Raw genomic sequence first — 20,669 nt, forward strand, 5'->3', positions numbered from 1 at the left:
ATATAAAAGTGGTGTTGCACTGAACTACATTATATTCAAAGGTGTTCCTATTATTTTGACCCTCTCATGTGTGTAGCTCTGATTCTGACTTCATAACTACAGATGTCAGGGATGTCAGATGTTAACATCTGTGTGTATGAAGCTCAAAATGTTTCAGTTTTTGGTGAAATTGTCATAAATTCAATTTTATGTTTATTATTGATGTCATAGTTAAAGGTGGTGTTGTACTGGACTACATTATATTTAAAGGTGTCTCTATATTTTCCTCCCCAGCTACATACATGAGAGGGTCAAAATAATAGGAACACCTCTGAATATAATGTAGTTCAGTGCAACACCACTTTGAACTACGACCTCAATAATAAACATATAATTGAATTTATATATTTATGACAATTTCACCAAAAACTGAAGCATTTTGAGCTTCAAAAACACAGAAGTGGAAGTATTGTATCGAATTGCATACAATTATACAGGGGTACCTAATAAAGTGGCCAGTGAGTGTAAATTACAACAAAATTTAAAAAATCATGGATGTACAGTATGCTTAGAAAGATATACAAAACGTCTTGTTTTGGGTGTCTTTCACACTGAAACACAGACACACACACAGGGGGCAAGTTTGTTTGTCCAATGTGATTTCCTTTTTAAGCACCCCACACACACACACACACACACACAAAATGTAAAGTGTATTAATGGTTTTGAAGGATGAAGATGGCATTATCAGACAGCAAAGCAGTAACAGTGACAGTAGGAAGACAACAGGACAAAGAGGAAGACACAGTAGCAGCCGTGCCCATAGGACAAATCCCAGCAGCACAGGAGCTACAGTACATTAACACATACAGGTCACAGTGGAAAGGCAAGAGGTTTAAAGGTAAAAAAAAAAAAACACAAGAGAAGATACAGAAACAGAAGAAACCACAGTCACATGAGACAACAAGAAAAGCCCACTGTGGCAATGATACTCTGAGACTGTGTAGAAACATGTCACATTACTATGCTCTTATGATTAAAGGATTAAATTAGAAAAAACAACATTGTGTCTTTTGAAAGTTATGAAAGCCTGCTTTTTTAAGCAAAGTGGGGGAAAAGAAGTTACTCTGGTCTTGTAAAGTGTCTCTGGTTTAAAGATAGAAACTCCATATTACCCTCCAAAACTAGTGATATACCTGGGATTGAAGGGTTATGCATCTAGAAGTTCTGTCAACACATGCAATATGTAAATATGTTTCAGTCAAGTAGTCATTCATCAATCACAGAATATTATGCACTATGACCATTCAAAGAACAGGGCACACAAGTGGAACATCGAGAACAGAAATGAGAGAGAGGCTATATTTTGATTACTCAAACAGAAATCAGAACAAGTGAGACAGACAAATACATAGCTTGGAGCCAGTGAAAAAGTGAATATATGAGTTTTTACCTGTTGGGATGCTGGTTCAGCACTGTGGTCTCCAGACAGGGCCAAGTCCTGCAGCTCTGGGTCGGTCCTCTCCTCAGGTTGAGCTCCACCACTGGCTTCACTGTCCTACAGCACACCGTAAGAATATTAAATAAGAAAAGCACACTCATACCTAAAATACCTGTATACGTCTGACACAGACATGTAATCAAACAAACAGAATCAGTTATTCTTGTCAAAGATAGAAGCCTGGGAGCAAGGGAGTTATTGGGACATCCTGTGGTCTAATAGTTAAGGTGCATAACACATGACCACAATATCTACCGTCCTATTTTCAAACAAATAACCTGTGTTGCAAGTCATACCCCTCTCTTTCCCCTTATATCTCATCTCCCTCTATACTACCATCAATTGCCAAAAAAGTGTTATAGAAGGCAAATTATTCTGTCTACCTCATACTGCAGGCCTCCTCCAAGAGCATCCAAGTCAAGATGGAGATTCTTTAGAAGTCTGTCTGAACTACGAGGACTGTGCTGAAAAGATAATATCAAGTTTTATAAGTGCAAAGAGCATGTATATCTAAGAGCCAAAAGAAGCTAAACCAACAACTTCCATCATTTTACTTTTGTCTTTAAGTTGCACTGTACCTCATTTTCTGAGATTTTGTCTTCACCATCATCAGAGCCAGGCAGAGTAACAGACACCCGCTCATCCTGCCTGCTGCCTAAAACACTGGATACCCCACTACTCCAAGGGCCCTGACAGAAGAAGAAATTGAACACAGTATGGAAAAAGGGTTTGGGAGAGTCTGAAGAAAGCTTATCATACAGTATGAATCTTCACAGAGCACTAGAATCTTACCCCAAGGGATGTCTTAAGGGGCTCCAGCCCGCCAGAGCTGCCAAGGGACCCCCGGAGAGCAGGGGCAGGTCCAGAGAATGGGCCTGGGCCAGGGACATCCAGACCTCTCAGAGGAGCCAGGCTGCCCAGTGGGGATGGCAGGGGTCCTAATGGTAAACTCAGTGCCTAAAGAACAAGCAAACAAATGGCCGACTGGGTGTGTCAAAGGATTCTGATGTCTAGCAACAATGAATTGTTCCTATGAAACCAGCTGTGGGGTCCATCTCTCTTCAAAAGAAGCATCAACAACATATTTTTAACTGCATTTTATTTACTGAAATGTTTAATCTAACATAGATCAAGCATTTGCATCTTCGGGGAAGGCCTTTTTAGTGAAGCCTAATTTTGCACTTGTTTGGCTAAAAACAAACATGGTGCTGAGGTGACCAGTGTCTTAATGTTGTCATGTCACTAATATTAAAACTATGTAAAAATATAATAACCACCCACTCCGGGAGTCTTGAGTGGCTCCTTCTTTTTTTTCTCCTTCTTCTCCTTCTTGTCTTTCTTCTTCTTCTTGTCCTTCTTTGCTCCGGTTGCTCCAGCAGTGGCCGTGAGCTGGGTGCGTTCACGCTCCTGGGCAACCAGGCGACGGTAGTGCTCATCACAGGGATGATCCCAGGTGGACTGGCCCGTAGAGAAGTTAAAATAGTAGATGTCTCCAGTCACATCCTGGCTGTGGAAGAGGGGGGGATGGGGGAGCAGGGTAATTAACCATTTGCTGCTCTTACGACTTCCAAACAAGCTCAGGAAAGGTAAGGAGTGGGTAGATAGGTATGTGAACAGAGGGATGTCACCAGAGCATGTGTTGTCACCTGAAACCAAACAGTGAGGCAAATAAACTGTATAATTCCACATACCCATATCTAAAAGATTTGTTGGGCCATAAACTATGAATAATGTTTGAGAGCAAATTTCAGTTTTATTCTTAGAGCAATCTCCCTCAAATCATCAGACAGAAGCTCAATATACAAAATCAACCAGTTCCTTGATTTGTTTTCTCTGTGATTGATTATCATCATCTGTGGACAGGAACACACACACACAGATGTGAAATAGTGGACAATGTATAGTGCACAGGGTGGTCACTTGAATTTGAGTTTTAAAGTAGTTCTGCATTATATTATTATTTTTGAGCAATAGTCAAAATACTGGCTACAGTATAGAAAAATCAATCATCCACATACCCTTCAAACTATACCTTAAATTGAACTGTGTTCTGATATTGGTATATTAAATGGGCGCTGAAATCAGTTAAATTCATTATTTATACAAGTTTACTGCAGCTAACATCTCCCTGTTGAGTGAAGGTTGCTATGCATCTTAACTTTACAGTTGTTAGGAACAGACCTTCACCCTTGGTTAGCTGTGAGGACACAAACACTCATGCAGCACAGTAGATTCCTATCAAACATACTCAAATAAATTAAAGTGGCTGGGTAGCATACCTGACAGCTGCTGTCTTTGGGGCCTCATTCAATATCACTACGACTATTTACAACATCACACCGTTTAAATCCATGCAGACAATGTTTCCTCACTATGTTTGCTATACAACTTCATTCCATATTATAGTGATTTCTGTTAAAGATTCTCCCCTTACTTACCACGGCTTCCACTCGGGAGGCAGAGGGGCAACAATGCCCTCCCTGGCCAGCCACAGGAGCTCTGGCTCACTGTTGGGATCAATGCCAATCTCTCTTGCGTACTCTTGGATCTCTGATGATAAAGAGAAATAGAGAAACACAGAATAATATGAGGAGTTGAATGTACCGTAAGTCTGCTCTACAGTATCCCATAACAAACAATGCTGTACACATGTGAACTGAACAGCTCACTTAGGCAGGGTGAGGCACCCGAAAATATACCATGATATAACAGTATGAGTGGTCTCTTTCAGGACTGTAAAGCCCCCATCTGTGGGCCACTAGGGGTCAGTGAAAGGTTTAATGAGTGTGAAAATGATGTGAATCATATGCTATGGCCTTCAAAGTCACCAGATCTCAACACAGTTGAACACCTATGGGACATTTTGGACCGAGGTGTTAGACGGCGTTCTACACCACCATCTTCAAACCACCACATGAGAGAATATCTTTTGGAAGAATGATTTGTCACTGTGCACTCGCATGTGGCAGTCCAACACGTTACTAAAAAACATTATATTGGGCTTTCCTTTTATTTGACACCTCTCACACACACACACACACACACACAAACACAGAGGGAGGGAGAGGGATACGGGGGCTGCTGTATTCAATATTATTCAAACTACTTATCTTTTATGCAACAATAATCAACATATATCGGTGTTGTTAGGTATTTTTAGTCAGATAGAAATTGGATAGATACTTTATGTATTAGAAATGTTTAGTGGAGATAGGATGGCTAGTTAGACTGTTAAATGCTTAGTCATGCTTATGAGTTTCTACAGGGTACATCTGGTCAAGGATAACTAGAGAGAAGAGCTGATGACTGTCAGCAGACAGGGTGTTTAATATTATTATTATGACGTGTATAACTGTAGCCTTAGCCATAATATGTTCTTATGTTTGAGTCACGACATGTTACTAGAAGTCTGTGAGAATGTTTTTAGTTACACACCACTTAACCAACAGACACACACATTCACACGTTGATTTGCTTCATGTTTTGACTACTGCTATGACCAGCTGCAAAGCTGGTAACAGAGACGTCTCGGTTGACGTTTCTGTGTAGTATGGGGCTAGCCCAACCGAAGGGATATAATGTACAGGCCTGTTGGGTTTGGGGTTTTTCATCTTCCAGCTGCCTGCGTGCAGTTTGGGGGTGCAAGATGCCTGAGCGTGTAATGTTAATTTTTACCTGTGTTCATGGAATAAATCAGCACTGTTTTGTAGTTACTTGGACTGCCTCGTCTCTCAGAGTCAGTACGGTAAAAAGTACCGGGTACAACAGTGTAAACCAATCAAGCCAAGGATTTCACATCGGTTCAAACCTTGTTCAGAGGGTATATAGTTCTCATCATAGTCCTCTTCAAGGATCAGCTGGTCTCCTACGAGAGCAGCTGCAGTCATGGTTACTGCAGACACCGAAAATGCAAAACAGAATGACTGACCGGCAAAAGAAAGGAAGATATAGATAACATAATATACTGTTCGTATTATAACACTATGGCAGAAAACTAAAGATTTTATTTTGCCATTCATTGTCGCATCCAGCCAGACAAAGAAAAGCGAGGGTTTATTATAAAACCGATCTTAAATGTGCAACAGTAACGCACATTAGTATTTACGTAGATAGAAAAATATCGACGTGAACTCGTTATAAAGGTATTAAATAGAGTAGTACGTAGGACAGCAAGGAAAGGGATGAGCTAATTAAACTAGCATCTCAGCCAACTTCAACATTAGCTGGGCGCCATCTAACTAGCTATTTAACGTTAGCTTAGCTAGCCGACTAGTTAGATAACAGCGTATTTCTGATAAGTGGTTTACCTTCCAAACATTTAATCGCTTTCTCATTTGCTCATGTGGCAATGTCGATTAGTCGTCAGTGTTTTGACACAAACATTATGTAGGAGGGAGAAAATGCGAGTTACTCCAACATCTCCAAGGACGCTTCCCCGTTTCCTGTTGACGATGGAGACGTGAATCTGACTGGCTGAGCCACATGAAGCGTTCAATCATCCTCGTAAGATCCCAATTCGAGTATTTGCTCTGCAAACTTGTATCGGCAATCTTGTGGAAATGGAAATCTTTTATCAGTAAAATCGCGCGTGGCTTTTGTTTGATTGAAAGACACGTCAAAAAACCGTCTTTGCCTATGCAGAACTGCAGACACTAAATAATATCAAAGATACTTTTGCTTTTTTTTATTAAATTGAGCAATATTAATGTATTAAAAAAGGTAGGCAGACCTACGTGTAAAAAAACAAAACAAGAATACCAAATGATGAATTTTTTTTGTCTTTTATAGAATACTTATTTGTCTATATAACTTGAATGGGTCCTTCAATTTAATGCGCTTTATATTTTAAACTGCACCTGAAAGTACCAATCGTTATACATGTTCAACCACTTACACATGCCTAAAATATCACTTTCTGATTGTTTTTGCTTTGCTTGTGAAACATGTGTAGGTGTATTTATTTTCATGTGTAATTGTAAGGAAAGTTGGTGTGTCAAGTGGCACTTTCTCTCCCTAAGCCTCTCACTCACAGCTGGGGGCTGCATTAACACTGTGCTGCTAAACAGTGCCCTTGTCCAGTCCTGGAAGGAGTGATATCAGATTGCTGACACCTTTATCATGCAATTCACTCTTGACTATTGTCAACAAAACCGGTGTGGTGCAGTGATATGTGCAGAGGGTAGGACTGTAGCTTTAAGTACATGGCACTGTGTTAGTTTGACTTCTGTCCTGATGTCTTTACAAAGGGTTTTAACCACAAGAGGGCAGAAGAGGGAAGGACTGATGAAACATCCTAGTTCACTTCACAAGTTGTCTCTACTCCCCAAATGGCAGTTGTAGCAATGCACTGAACTGGGTAAATAATTTCAATGCTTTATCTTAATGTGGTGCCAATAATGCACAAAGGTGAACAACACTCAACATATATTTTCCTATTCCTCCATGTAGGAGAATTTCTTACTTATTACACATGCATTCATTTTCTAACACGCACACTCCTATGGGCAATTTAGAGACACCAATCAACCTAAGCTGCATGTCTTTGGACTACCTACCTACATATGAATTATTATAATTGCTATGCAGCAGGATATAATACGTACCAAAAACCTATCTGAATTAGGTTTTGGACATGTATGGCTTTATATAAGAACGACAGTTCTTCCATCCTGTGTTTGTTTTGTCTATGGCGTGGGCAGTTGGTTTTAGGATCAGGGTGAATGGCCTCTATGTCTTGGGCAATGGTAGCTTTAGAATTACAAACAGGCCTTGAAACTCAAGATGACCAATTCAACACCTACGCACCAAACTAGAACAGACCAGTCTAATGTTAAATTGCACCAAACTAGTCCCAATGTGCAATTGCAATGTGTAATACAGTCTCAGCACTACAAAATTATATCATGCACTTTGTTTCAGTTTGAGAATAAACTACAATATGGTAGCAGTGAAGTTGATTCTTTACAATATTAAAACTTGTTCATTTATGACAGTGGTAGCCCTGTTTTTCTGCTTTTTTTTGTTGCAATACTTATGAACTTGCAGATTCAATACTTCATTTAGACATTATTTAAAACTAGTGGTGAACAAAAAATATTCAAATAATTTATGTAATAGTTACAGTGAATCTAAGATACTCACAGTAAAGTTAATATATTCAAAATGTTATATTTCTACATATGTATTTAAGTGGTAACTTACACTTGAAAATCAGAAATGTAATATTTATCTGCATACTTGTAGTCCATTGTAGATAGAGCCATCAGATAAGTGTAGTGAAGTAAAACACAAATTTTCCTCTGAAAAACAGTAGAATAGCAGTCAAGTAAATGTGTATTAAATAGTACCATAAAATGATCTAACATAATTAATAAAATAGTTTTACTGGCTGCTCTTCTTGAGGGGACATGTACAGTATGCACCTATAAAGAAAGTAAAGAATTACACTATATTGTGTGTTCATATTTTTTTTTTAAATAATGTCCTTCTGGTCATTTTAACATTGAATTTCTTGCTGCATTTGCATCAGCTTCACTTGATCAAGGGAAATGTTTTTCTTATGTTGCCAGGTCCTAACATTTACTGCACACTTTAACAAACCGTTTTAACTTTAAAACAGTCGTAAGAACAGAAAATGGTTAAATAGCATAATAAATGAAGAAGATAATGTTCCCTGTCAGTGGTCCAAGTGACAACTCATTGCATGTTGATTGGCACAGAATTTGCCCTGCTGTGTCTCATTATTCTCTGATTAAGGAGGTGTCGAATAGTGAAAGTGTCCTTGAGACTGTGTGGATTATTTTATGAATAAACACTAGTTCATGGTGACAGGACATCGTCTTATTTTGCTCTCGGAATGATTTAGGTTATCAGAGTTCAGGGTGGATTCTCTTGCTTTGCTGGCGGGCTGTACAACCCACAGAGCGCTGCAACCTACAGTGACACTCTACAACCAGGTGGTGTAAATATCTTTATTAAAGCAGAAGCGACCTCAACAGATGTGATATTGCAAAATCACATCAGTGAAGTGGTGTGTGTATTGGAGAAAATGCGAGAGAGCTCCACACTGTTGCTTACAGCTGAGACAACCACCCCTGCTGATTTAAGAACAGTACTCCATCATGAAGGCAACTGGAACAATGACGTGACCTCTGAACCTCAGTCAAAGCCTGATCAAATGGTGGAATTGCTGATTAAATATTTATCATCTCCAGGCAATTACCCCACATCTGTCTGTTTCATGGCCACAGGTTGCTGATCATCAACAAACAAGATCTTAGTAGAGCTTTGACAAATCCCATCACGTTAACCTGGATATTTAGCTTTATGTAACTTTAACAAAAACCATCAAAATAGACAAAATTCTTCTTTCAATACATGATTGTCTCTATTTAACATTCATGTTTCCTTAAATTAAATCCACAGAATGCTTGCAAACCTATTGATAGTGCTGCCAATGAGGTGACTGTGATTTAGCCCAAAAGTTACAGTATAACCCTGAAATTTGGTCCTTTAAATTGTTTGTCTCTAACCTTTACTGTCCCATTGATAGACTTTTGGACATATTTTTGCCAGTTTTAAATGTTTTTCTCACCGTGCATAAGAATGGAGTGTTCAGCTGCCTTTAAAGTGTTACAAAATATGTAGCCTTAGCAACTGTCTCACCAGCTAACAGTACTGAGGTCCTATTGATAGCAGTTATGACGGTAGTAATCAAGACAGATGGCTCAGAGTGAATGCTGAATCAGCGGTGCAATGCAAGCAGTCTCAAAGGTTGTGGTACCAGATAAGAGTGACTCTTTTGACAAGACCTGTTTCACTCAGGGTCAGCAGCTCTGAGCAGCTGATATGTAGAACACTCTTATCTCACAGACCAGGGCAAAAGCCCTAAAGACTGCTGCACAAAGACAGTACAAGCTGAAGCCATTCAGAGGGGCCATGTGCTGTGATTTGTTCTGTCTCTTACTGTGCTTGGTGCATATAGTGGTGACCTGCAACTAACAGTTATTTTCCTTATTGATCATTTTTATTACTTTATTACTCTTACTTTTTGAAAAATGTCCCTAACAGTTTCTCAGAATACAAGGTAGCATCTTTAAGGTGTTTGTTTTGTTCAGCTAGTGGTTCAAAACCCAAACATTATTTAAGACAATTTAAGGATTGCCAAAGTTTTTTCAGTTGCTTTTTTTGTCGATTGACAGCACTAGTACACTGCTGTTTTAAAGTAATGCATTCAGTTCTCTTTATTAGATTTTGATACATTGCTTTACTTGGCTAAATTATGTCCGTCCCTATTGCAGACACACGTCACCTACAATGCTTCCATTGTTAAATGTTTCTCATTGTCTACTGTATTTTGCTAATTGGTCTCAGACAAATGTCTAGAGTTGATAAGGACAGTGTGAGCTCAGCAGGCATTGATGAGACTTACATCTGTGACTGCTTTGTTACCCACACTCATCAGGCTCAGCTTGGCTCCTGTCTGTAAAAATAAAGAGTGAACGAGTCTGTAGTGAGAGAGAAGACTGACACCACAGTGTCAAAGCATAAATGACAAAAGGAAACGGATGTGGGAAAGACAAGGCATGGCAGAATGTGATCAGGCCTTTAGACAGGCACAAACAGACTCTAAAAACAATCACACAACGAAAAACATTGTAGAAAAACAAATCCTTGCACAATGTAGTGAAACGCAACACCACAACTCTGCAATAAATGCAGTAAATATCATAACAACCACACCACTGTAAAGGGCCCACAAGAAATCATATGCAAACAGTTTGATCCACTATATACAGTTGAGTTTCTAATAGTCTAAGGGACAACTTCAGTCTCAGCTATAAACAGTGTGCTGTATGTGTGTCACACATTACAAAAAGCATGCAGTGGACACGATAAAATCACTCAGAGCAAGCAATGATAGTCCAAAGGTTTTACAGCTACAGTAATGGCATTCAGACAAACATGCATTGATTGTATAGACTACTGGAAGGGTTAGGCCACAACCCGCAGACCAGACTTTTGCTTACAATTCATTTCTACTGACCACTGATGACAATGATTAACCTTGCACCTAATAACCCTGCCGTATTAGACTAGCTTGCACCCTGACAGTAACTGGTTTCAACATTTTTCTTCCATCTTGGTACCCCTGTTACTATATGCTTGTGCAGTTATTTCCTCACAAGGGTTAATTAAACAAATATTACTGAAAGTGCATATGTTATGTGACTTCTTCCATTAAAATTAAACTGTTTATTTACATAAACAGTGTGTTAATATATATTTTATGTTAATACTATTTATTGATTTTACCACATACTTTCAATCTTTGTCTGTGTTTTCACATAAAACCTTAAATCTCAAAAGAATATGAGCAGGTAACAATTTTCTATGGGTAGGGCTTGTTTGACAGAAGACATTATAATCAGTGGTAGAAGAAGTATTTGGATTCTTTACTTAAGTAAAAGTAGCAATACTCTGTTACAAGTTTAAGTCCTGTGTTATTGGACTATAATTATTGATGAATTATTATGTACAGTACATCACATTTAATGCAGGAGATGTTAACGGTGGAACTAATGTTAACTACCTAAATATAATAGGAATTACAGCTGGGTAACTTGTGAATTTCCAACCGGGAATCATTAAAGTATAATGATTATATTGCATTTTGGTTTATTAGATTCTGAAAAGTAACTAAAGTACAGACTGCACAAATTTTTTTACAGAACTTAACTAAATGTACTTAGTTACTTTACACCAATGATGACAGTGTCTTGTGCACATATGTGTATAATTAGAGACGACTCTGCATGCTATAATGATTCCTAGTTCTCAAATTACATAAAGCCACAGTGACAAAGTCCACCAGTGACAGGACAACAAACAACAGCATGGTACACGCTACACTTTGACCCATTAACCATCGCACACATACCAGCTACAAATGTTATCTGCGACGTGAGATAAGTCTGTCTTGATACTTTGTTCTTTCTTGATTACTGCACTATGTTACGTTGTCTTGTTAGTGTAGGTATATGTGTCTGTATTTGTTATTCACAATTTATTGAGAGGATACTGAATGTGATCACGTTTCAGAGAGTCAATTGCGTCAAGTCAGTGTCTATTTGCTCTTGTGTGTTTTTCTTGGCAGGGTCAACAGTGCAGCTTCTCTGCCCTTCATGCTCTTCTCTAACAAATGCAAGGAAACTAGTGTGGTGAGTCAGCCTAAACTATTGTTTGAAGAGTATGTCATAAAAATGTAGAAAATAAATCAGGGCCCAGTCCAGGCACCTTTACTTAGGCTATGTAAAAAAAAAAAAAAACATTTTTTTTTCTGTAGCCTTATCTTTTTTCAAACTTTTTTGCTTGTTGTCCACTTTATTACCCTTCATTCCAACCATTTTTCTCCTCCACCACTTCTTCGTTTGACATAATAGAAAACCTCTATATTATGACTCATATTCAAACCACGCCATGGCCCCATCTTGACATCAAGTTGGCTTTTTATGTCTTCTATACAATAAGAAAGGCCCTTATCAAGTTAAGAAAATGCTAACAAGTACCACCAGTAAAATGTCCTATTGTCCTAAAAAGTGTGGTGAATTTTGAGCATTATTAGATTCTTTGTACTTCTGATTTGTACTTTTCTACTTAAGATTTGTACTTCTGCAAAAGTTACAGTACATGTATGATAATGGTATCCTGTGACTGCATTTGTCAGTGTGTCTGCTGCCTTCCAGCAGGTGACCACTGAACTCTTAACCCAGTCCCCCCTGCTGAGGGAGATGACTGGGGCTGAGGTCCATCTCCACAGAGACACACAGTCCTCAAACCTCCACCCCCCCTTTCCTCCTCACATGGTCTCATCCCTCACTCAGACACTATAAAAGTCTGCTCTTGCTGAAGTTGTTCACTATCATCAGCAACTCCACCAGGTAAGACCACCAACTAGTGTAGAATAGGTCATCAGAAAAGAATAACTGTTGAGTGAGCCTTCTGCACTCTGTAAGCTTTGATGAAGTTGTGAACATATGCCAAAAATCAGTTTCTCTGGAAGAAAGACAAATTGTAGTGTCAACTTGACTCTGAGATGTCATTTAATTAATAGCAACTTTTAGATCATGGTGTTTAGCTGCGAATTGAAATTGTCTGTGAGTTCGGAGAGCCTATTTGCTAATTCTCTGATTGTGTCAGCAATGCATAGCAATCCAGTGCTAATCCGCTTGCGTTTTCTCAAATCTACCGAGATTGCAGTTCTTTTAATAGACAGCCATATCATTAATATTAACTAAATTGGGCTCATTCAGGGATAGGTATGCAGCTTTAACAGTGTGTTGAGCCATTCTTACTTTCAAGCCTGCTTTTATGGCCTTCACAATGCTTTGAGGTGAAGGACCTTTTTGTATTAACAGGGTTTGATTTGGTTTTCTATTTTAAAATTGGATTTTTGTGCATTTCTTTGTGGAATGTAAGCATTTATTTATTGAAACTCCTTTAATTGTAATACTGTGAGTGTATCATGTCCACTGAAAAACCAATAACTTTGTCTCTTTTTCCATTCTAGACCAACATCATGAAATTCGTAGCTCTCGCTCTTGCCCTTCTGCTGGCTGTCGGTGAGTACTGACTACTCTGATTTGCTAATACACTAACCTGCATTTACAGCTTCACCCAGTCAGACTGTTTTACATAACAGATACAATATCTAAAATAAATGTTCTATTTTAAATGACATTTGAAATACTGTGTTGTCATCTCTCCTCCCCTCCTTTCCTTGCCTTTCTTCCTCAGGCTCTCAGGCCGCTCCCCTGCAAGCTGATCCTCATACCCATTTGGCCCATGCCCGGGCTGCTCTGGATGTCTACTTGAATAATTTGAGGGAAAGTGCCCAGAGATCACTGCAGGGCCTTGATGACACTGAATACAAGGAGCTCAAGTAAGGCTGTACCATTCTCCTCAGCCAATCCCACCTTCTGTAACTGATACCTTCTCAGTCACTTGTTCATTCCACTTTCTACCTTTATCTGTCTTTTGAGTTCTTTTGTCACCATTTATGCATTGGTATATTTATTTAACTTGAGCTAAAATTATATTTCTCTCTCTATCTCTGTACTCCCCCAGGACCAGGCTAAGTCAGCGCATAGATGAAATTCACAATCAGATTAGTGCTTTGCGGGGTTCTATTTCCCCTACCACTGACAATGTTGTCTCTACCATTGCTGAAGCCACAGCTGACTTCCGTGCCTCTGTCATTAATGACATCGAGACCCTGAAAACTGAGCTTGCGCCCAAACGTGCTAAGCTGAGGGAGGTCATCAACAAACACTTCGCGGAGTACCACGCCCAGTTGGACCCCATCTTCAAAGAGTACCATGACCAGCATGCAGCTAACCTGGAAGCTCTGAAGACCAAGCTAGAGCCCATTATGGAGGAGCTGCGTACCAAGGTGGCTACCAACATTGAGGAGACCAAGGCTGCCCTGTTGCCCATTGTGGAGGCTGTGCGTACCAAGCTCACTGAGCGTGTGGAGCAACTGAAGGAAATTGCCACTCCTTACGTCGAGGAATACAAGGAGCAGATGAAGCAGGTCTACGACCATGCACAAAATGTCAGCCCCGATGACCTTGCTGCCCTGAGAACAAAGGTTGCAGCTTCATTTGATGGTATCAAGGAAAAGCTCCAGGAAATCAGCCAGGCCATTTCTGCTACCTTCACCCCAAACTAAATCCTCTCTATCCTGTCTGATCTTAATCCATTCCAACTTTCTCCATTCCTTCTTTCTTCACATGCACACACAGAGCACCTCCCAAAATGAAGCCAGTGCTTAAATGATGCACTTCTTTGCAACAAAATGGTGGGACTCTTATTCTCTCTCCCAAGCAAACACCTTGCACAAGCACATGAAAGCAAAGAAATACACGGACATACATGCTCAGCACACACATGCTTCACTCAGTGCTTGGCCAACTGCTTACATTTTGTGTAACAGTTGTACGTGTTGTGCCTGAACCTGTGTAATGATGCTTAACTGATGAAAACTGTGCTTTGATGATATACAGCTCAATAAACATCTGACTGTTTATACTATCTCTGACTCTAACTTGAACAGTTTCATATACCATTTAGATTATTTTCTTTTTTCTTAATCTTAAATAATTAGTCTGTAATGAAGCAAAATTGCCTATAACACACTGCAATTCACTTTGTTATTACATTAGCATCTGCATCTTCTAAAGCCAATATTACAATATAATTAATTTGATTTAAACTATCAAAATATAATATGCAATTTGAGAACAGAAATTACCCTCTCATGAAAATAACAGTAAAGCTTTAGCTTTATGGAAGTGTGTTTGACATCACTGAGCTGCTAAGGTCCTTACACACAGGCAGCATTTTTGGGAGGTCATCATTGAACTAAAGGTCCTTTGGACAAGAACAATATCAATACAATCAGTTATACTTAATACAGGAATCCAATACCATATGAGGTATTTCTGCCTGTGGTCCTGAGCACTGTGATTAATGAGCTGGTTGTGGGTGCAAATTGGCCTATTGGCCTATATAGTCATGTGCTTTATTAGGGAAAAGCCCACAAGTGACTAAGTCATGTGCTTTATTAGGGAAAAGCCCTCTTTGCTGGGTTGGATCCCTCAGGCTAGAACCCTTCAACACTGTTCCATTAAAGTGCCACATGAGGATGTAGATGCAGATATGCGTACACACATCACAACTACACAACTAAATACTTCCAAACACATTTGTAAGGAAACAATTTGAGTGATCATGGTCATAATATCATTTGTGAAATATTTTGATATGACACAAAACTCACTTCACATGCACCATGAGACACTCTGAGACCTAACACCATTAACAGCAAACAACAATGGAATTAAGTCCAGAACTTTATCATTGTATTCCTGCCACAGTCTAATTTGTAGTATTTTATAAATATGCAAGAATGTTGCCATTAAACAAAACCAGAAAAAACGCTTTTAATTTTTTCATTATGGGTAAATAAAACCCTCTTTTTTTGAAAATCTACCTGTGGCTTCACTTCCCCTCACTCCACCTTAGTCAGTTTTTAGAAATAACCAATTCTCCAATTAGTATGGTGTTGAAATTGCACTCCAACAAAATAGGCTTTGAATAATAAAAGCAGTTTGTTGTCTTCATCTGTCCACACCCTGTAACACTGGGCTGTTTAGGATGTTATTAATCTGCTACTGGTTGGACAAGACAAGCTCCACTTAAGCCTTTAGGCTATAAGAAACTATCGGAATTGCAAGCAGAGATCTCTAGATGCTCCAGAAACACGGTGTGTGTGTCTGCACGTGCACACATTTATGTATTCACAGTTCATGAGGGCATCAGCATGCATGCGCGTGCAGCTGTGATTAGTGCATTCCATTGACAATATGAGTATTGTAATGGATGAGGCCAGCATGGAGGTCCCCGGTGAGAGCCTCATGGCATATAAAGCCAGCTTGTTTCTGGACACAACAACCACTCACTTGGATGTGGATCTACCACAGCACCTGGAGCTGGACAGAGGGGAAGATTTTTGCCTTCAGTTTTATGTTGCATAGTCCCCGCTAGTCTTGGTCAGCCCCGATGATGACAGGAGTTGAAACTTGTGGCCTGAAGTGAAAGAACAGACTACAGTGAACAGAAATATCAGAGGAAGAATTTTTAAAAATCATCCATATTATTCATCTAGAAGACATTCAAAATATGGACGGTAAGTGTTTTATGTTCAAAACTGTGAGCTTTGTGGAGAACATATACATTTATATGATGACTACAGACAAAACCTGTGATCCAAATCTCAGCTAAAGTTCCCTTTACACCTTTCTTCTCCTCAGGTCCTCAGCTGTCCCAGAGCTGTGAACTGTCACCACCCTGGCGTGCAGACGGGGGGCCACTGTCGAGCACCAAGGCCCCTCAGATCACTGGGGTTAGAGTTCAGCTGGAGATGCAAGCACTCTGGCAGCAGTTTGACCAGCTGGGCACAGAAATGATTGTTACCAAAGCTGGAAGGTGACAATATAACACACAGATTTATGTTCCATAATTAACTTATCTTGCACTTTTTCCTCTTATTTTTATGACATTATGCTCATTTATGTGTTCATATGTTGCAGGAGGATGTTCCCAACATTCCAGGTGCAAATCTCTGGGATGGATCCTGCTGCTGAATATGTCCTGCTCATGGACTTCATTCCTGTTGACAATAAAAGATACAGGTCAGTCACACATACAGAGTGAGGTGTCAGCAATTACTGTGCAACAGACAGAAAATGTTTTTACCTTATTTTTGATCTGTTTCATTCAAGCCGATATTGTCAGCGTCTCACCTAGATCTGTGCTTTTTGAAACTTTGCAAACATCATCGGACATTACAAGTCCTTATTCCAAACATTTTATTGTGTGTGTGTGTGTCAGATATGCCTTCCACAGCTCATCCTGGTTGGTGTCAGGGAGAGCAGATGTTACAGCCCCAAGCAGGATGCATTTCCACCCAGACTCACCTGCCCTTGGGGCTCAGTGGATGAAGCAGACTGTATCCTTTGATACTCTCAAGCTCACCAATAACCTGCTGGATGACAACGGACATGTCAGTTGATGTCTTTAATGTGACTCCTGCATTACAAAGGAGCAGAGAACTTAAGAAAAAAAGCACAATGTTTTGATTTCCATTTCATATTAAATGTCCTCTTTAGACTTGCTTGTCGTGTTTCCTCCTACTTCCTCTTTGCTAGATGATATTAAACTCCATGCATCGCTACCAGCCTCGCTTTCATGTGGTGTATGTGGATCCAGTGCCTAACAGCCACTTAAATGCATACAGAAACTTCTGCTCTTTTTCCTTCCCAGAGACATGCTTCATGGCAGTCACTGCCTATCAGAACCACCGGGTAAGAAACCCAGAATCAACAGACTTCAAACTGAATATTACCCAGGCCCATCAGATACCTGACACTTTTCTACCATGGCAGTTTTTTTTTCATTGTGCATGAATTAACATAACTAGGTTTAGGCAGTCATTTATTTGGTTTTTGTCTTATTTATTGTACCCCCTCTCCCCCCCTCTCTCTTAGATCACACAGCTAAAAATAGCTAGTAACCCATTTGCTAAAGGCTTCAGGACTACAGATCCCCAAGACTGGTAAGTGTCTTATCAGTCATTCACTCAGGCCTGAATGCAGCTGATTAAGAAACACATCTTTTCCTGCATAGGCCAGTCGAAATCACGACTAGATTACAGTGTATCACTGTTATCAGCTGGCAAACAGTGATAAGGCAGCAGACTGGATGATAACTAATCTTTGACCTTTGTATGCAAAGGAAGTTCACACAGGGCAAACCATGTATGGTGAACAGTGAGGTTCATGATCATCTGTGTGTGTGTGTGTGTGTGTGTGTGTGTGTGTGTGTGTGTGGGTGGGTGCGTGTGCATGTGTATAGGGTGGGTAATTCCAGGCCCCTGGCAGTGTGGTGTCCGCCAGAGGGCAGAGCAAAGCCCCTCACCACCAAACTTGAAGAGCAGAGAAGCAGGGGCTCAAAACCTTCAACTAGTGGGTATCGCTAGTTAGTATATGTTAATTGCAGCAACTCAATGTGAATAATCTTGTTCACTATACATTGTTTCATTCTAGTTTTTGCTCATTTAATATCATTCTTTCCAATTCACCCACATCAACTATTTCTATACAGGGATTGCTTGAGGTCCTTTGCAAATTTCCTTTAATTTTGTAATAATAAATTGTTGGAGCTACAACATTTGATGAATAGATGGTTATTACAAAAGGCTGATTTAAAGAATAAATTATGAAACACATTACTCAGTATTTCTCAGTCTTAATACTCTGGTGTTATGAAGCTGATTGTTTAACTGGCAGAATCTGATGATTAGAATAAGCAATGTGCCACTTATTTAGGTTTTAATAGACAGAGGATACAATTTTGAGCTAAATATCAATCACTCTTACCTGTTCAACAATTTTTTTACATTCTCAGGACAGAAGGAGCCTACCCAGTCGGTGGAGCAGAGCGAACTGTTTCACCACTGCCAAGACTCAGTTGGACTCACCATAGAGAGGAAAGATGGTGGCAGCTTTTTAACACCTTCTTCCTTTGTCCCTCTCACTTCCTACTGGGACTGTACAGGATCATCTCAAGTGAGAGATAACCTGCCATAGGAAAAAATGATCAAAGTGACACTGTTTTTACTTGCTCTTTTATTTTGTGTTTATAATAAATGTACATAGTTTATGGTCTCCCTCACCAAATTAATTTAGGGATACTCATTCTGCAAGTTATAAAGTTATGTAAGTGTTAGATAGATGAACTGCAATGAAGCCATATGGTATAAGTATAGTATCATACACATAAAAAAAGTAAAATACAAGAAGCTCTATCAAACTCACAAGTGAGTAACAAACACTCTATGTCTCGTCCATTAAAATCACATGGTGATTTCTCATTTTAACATTTTTGCAACTGCAATGCATCTGTATGTTTTCTGGGTTAATAAAAATACCTTCCAATATTTTTATTGCAGAGTTGTTCCTAAATTTAGTTATGGTTGTTCGGGATGAGAGCAAGCCTGATATGAGAATAGAAATTACTATGATCCGCGAAGTAATCACGGTGAAAACGGCATTACCCAAAATGCAAAGTATCCCAGGGTTCAAATTAAAAGTCTCGCATTATAAAGTAAACTAAAGGCTACTTGTTATTGTGTCCTCACCATAATCACTGCTACAAATCCATTTAAAGTGGGCAGTTCAGCTCATTGTACCAAAGTGAATTATTATTACAAATTGTAATTACTGTCACGACTGGAATGGTTACATTAAAAACCCGATTATCAGAGTGGAATAAGTCACCTTGATAGGAATGAGCGTTTATTTCAGTTTGGAATTATAATATGGGTTTGTCTAATGTAACATTGGCCTATAGTAATGTGGCGCTCCACTAGTTCGGATGAGCGGAGCTGGCCTGACCCTATCCTAAACTGTGACATCTCACTATCCAGCTGTGTCTTGGCACCTAGGCTGACATTGAGGAGAACACCTTCTCTGTCTTTTCTTGGCTTTTATTGAACAGAATAAGAATGCAAAATGAAACTGCGATATACCTGGCACCGTGTGCTCACAGGAAAAAGAAAATAGCAGAAAAAGAAAGCAGTAGCAACACTCCCTCACGGCATTCCATGTTCCGCGCCAACTGCGATCACACTGACACACCCACCTGTTACCCCTCTTATACTCTTCCGTACTAGTTCCTCCCCAAACCCCACATTGGACAGAACAGCGCGGGTATTTCACCGAAACAGCGGTAACCAATACATGCACAGCTTTCAACAACAGTGTCAAACCCATTTGCACACAACAAAACACATGAACATCAGCGGTCGGTCAGGGTCGCCACATAGCCCCCACCCGAGAGGGTTAGTGCCCCCACAACCCTCATCAGCCCAACACAAAGTCACTCAAATGTGTGGGGGCCCGGCGTTCACGTCCTGGCTGCCGGGTGATCCCATCCCCGCCATCAGACCCTCCCCCTGTACCACGAGAGTCACTAACCTCGTTGGGAGCGGAGGGGTTGTCCTCCGGGTCCGGTTCTGTCTCTAGTTCGGGGGCCCGCGGGTGGTATGTCTTTACAGGTATGTGCCAAAAAATTAGAATATCGAGGGAAAGTCCATTTATTTCAATAATTTGTTTCAAAAAGTGAAACTTGTATGTTATATTAGTTCACTGCACACAAAGTGAAATATTTCAAGCCTTTATTTGTTTCAATTTTGATGATTATGGATTAAAGACAAAAAAAACCCAAATCCAGTATTTCACAAAATTAGAATATCATGACAAAGTTCAACATTGTAGGCTCCCTGTGTCCCAATCTAGTCAGCTAATTAATGCAAAACACCTGCAAAGGTTTCCTCAGCCTTGAAATTGTCTCAGTCTGGCTTAGTAGGCTTCAGAATCATGGGGAAGACTGCTGACTTGACGGTTGTGCAGACGACCATCATTGACACCCTCCATAAGGAGGAAAAGTCTCAAAAGGCAATTGCAAAAGAAGCTGGATGCTCACAGAGCGCAGTATCAAAGTATATTAACAGAGTGTTAAGAAGAAGGGAAGAATGTGGCCGGAAAAGGTGCAAAAGTGACAGGGA

General features: G+C 39.8%; 3 protein-coding genes and 1 long non-coding RNA gene across 4 annotated transcripts in view; 2 read left to right on the forward strand and 2 right to left on the reverse strand.

Moving 5' to 3' along the window:
* The window catches only part of LOC109951540 (centrosomal protein of 164 kDa), a 27,359-nt gene extending 10,929 nt beyond the window's left edge, over positions 1-16,430 (reverse strand). The window contains exons 1-9 of the mRNA XM_020586111.1: positions 16,339-16,430; positions 16,003-16,129; positions 5,289-5,372; positions 3,919-4,030; positions 2,762-2,987; positions 2,273-2,437; positions 2,059-2,169; positions 1,864-1,944; positions 1,433-1,537 (exon numbers count right to left, since the gene is read on the reverse strand). Coding sequence (XP_020441767.1) covers positions 1,433-1,537; positions 1,864-1,944; positions 2,059-2,169; positions 2,273-2,437; positions 2,762-2,987; positions 3,919-4,030; positions 5,289-5,372; positions 16,003-16,075 — 957 coding nt within the window. The 5' untranslated portion in view covers positions 16,076-16,129; positions 16,339-16,430. The remainder of the gene's footprint in view (positions 1-1,432; positions 1,538-1,863; positions 1,945-2,058; positions 2,170-2,272; positions 2,438-2,761; positions 2,988-3,918; positions 4,031-5,288; positions 5,373-16,002; positions 16,130-16,338) is intronic.
* LOC109951515 (apolipoprotein A-I) lies at positions 12,403-14,494 on the forward strand. Its single transcript, XM_020586056.1, has 4 exons — positions 12,403-12,420; positions 13,050-13,101; positions 13,277-13,421; positions 13,607-14,494. Exons 2-4 carry the CDS (start codon positions 13,059-13,061, stop codon positions 14,208-14,210), a joined length of 792 nt encoding a protein of 263 aa, XP_020441712.1. The 5' UTR covers positions 12,403-12,420; positions 13,050-13,058; the 3' UTR covers positions 14,211-14,494.
* Positions 14,481-15,995, reverse strand: LOC109951518 (uncharacterized). Its single transcript, XR_002273625.1, has 2 exons — positions 15,082-15,995; positions 14,481-15,045 (listed from the first exon to the last, which is right to left on the reverse strand). It is a non-coding gene; the product is annotated as an uncharacterized LOC109951518 (long non-coding RNA).
* Positions 16,223-18,690, forward strand: LOC109951550 (T-box transcription factor TBX1-A-like). The gene is made up of 8 exons (XM_020586123.1): positions 16,223-16,229; positions 16,321-16,528; positions 16,633-16,734; positions 16,934-17,105; positions 17,251-17,406; positions 17,590-17,657; positions 17,957-18,066; positions 18,509-18,690. The coding sequence occupies exons 1-8, from the start codon at positions 16,223-16,225 to the stop codon at positions 18,688-18,690; spliced, it is 1,005 nt and encodes a 334-aa protein (XP_020441779.1).
* Positions 18,691-20,669: the final 1,979 nt, after the last annotated feature.

This window comes from Monopterus albus, unplaced genomic scaffold (assembly GCF_001952655.1).
Source record: "Monopterus albus unplaced genomic scaffold, M_albus_1.0 scaffold8.1, whole genome shotgun sequence".
NCBI classification, from domain to species: Eukaryota; Metazoa; Chordata; class Actinopteri; order Synbranchiformes; family Synbranchidae; genus Monopterus; species Monopterus albus.

Excerpts from the sequence above, each read along its gene's own strand:
- LOC109951515 (XM_020586056.1), top strand. The coding sequence starts at position 13,059 with ATGAAATTCGTAGCTCTCGCTCTTGCCCTTCTGCTGGCTGTCG. Across the intron at positions 13,102-13,276 it reads TGCCCTTCTGCTGGCTGTCG|GCTCTCAGGCCGCTCCCCTG; the intron begins GTGAGTACTGAC and ends TTTCTTCCTCAG. Across the intron at positions 13,422-13,606 it reads ACTGAATACAAGGAGCTCAA|GACCAGGCTAAGTCAGCGCA; the intron begins GTAAGGCTGTAC and ends GTACTCCCCCAG.
- LOC109951550 (XM_020586123.1), top strand. Across the intron at positions 17,407-17,589 it reads CTGCCTATCAGAACCACCGG|ATCACACAGCTAAAAATAGC; the intron begins GTAAGAAACCCA and ends CCTCTCTCTTAG. Across the intron at positions 17,658-17,956 it reads ACTACAGATCCCCAAGACTG|GGTGGGTAATTCCAGGCCCC; the intron begins GTAAGTGTCTTA and ends GCATGTGTATAG.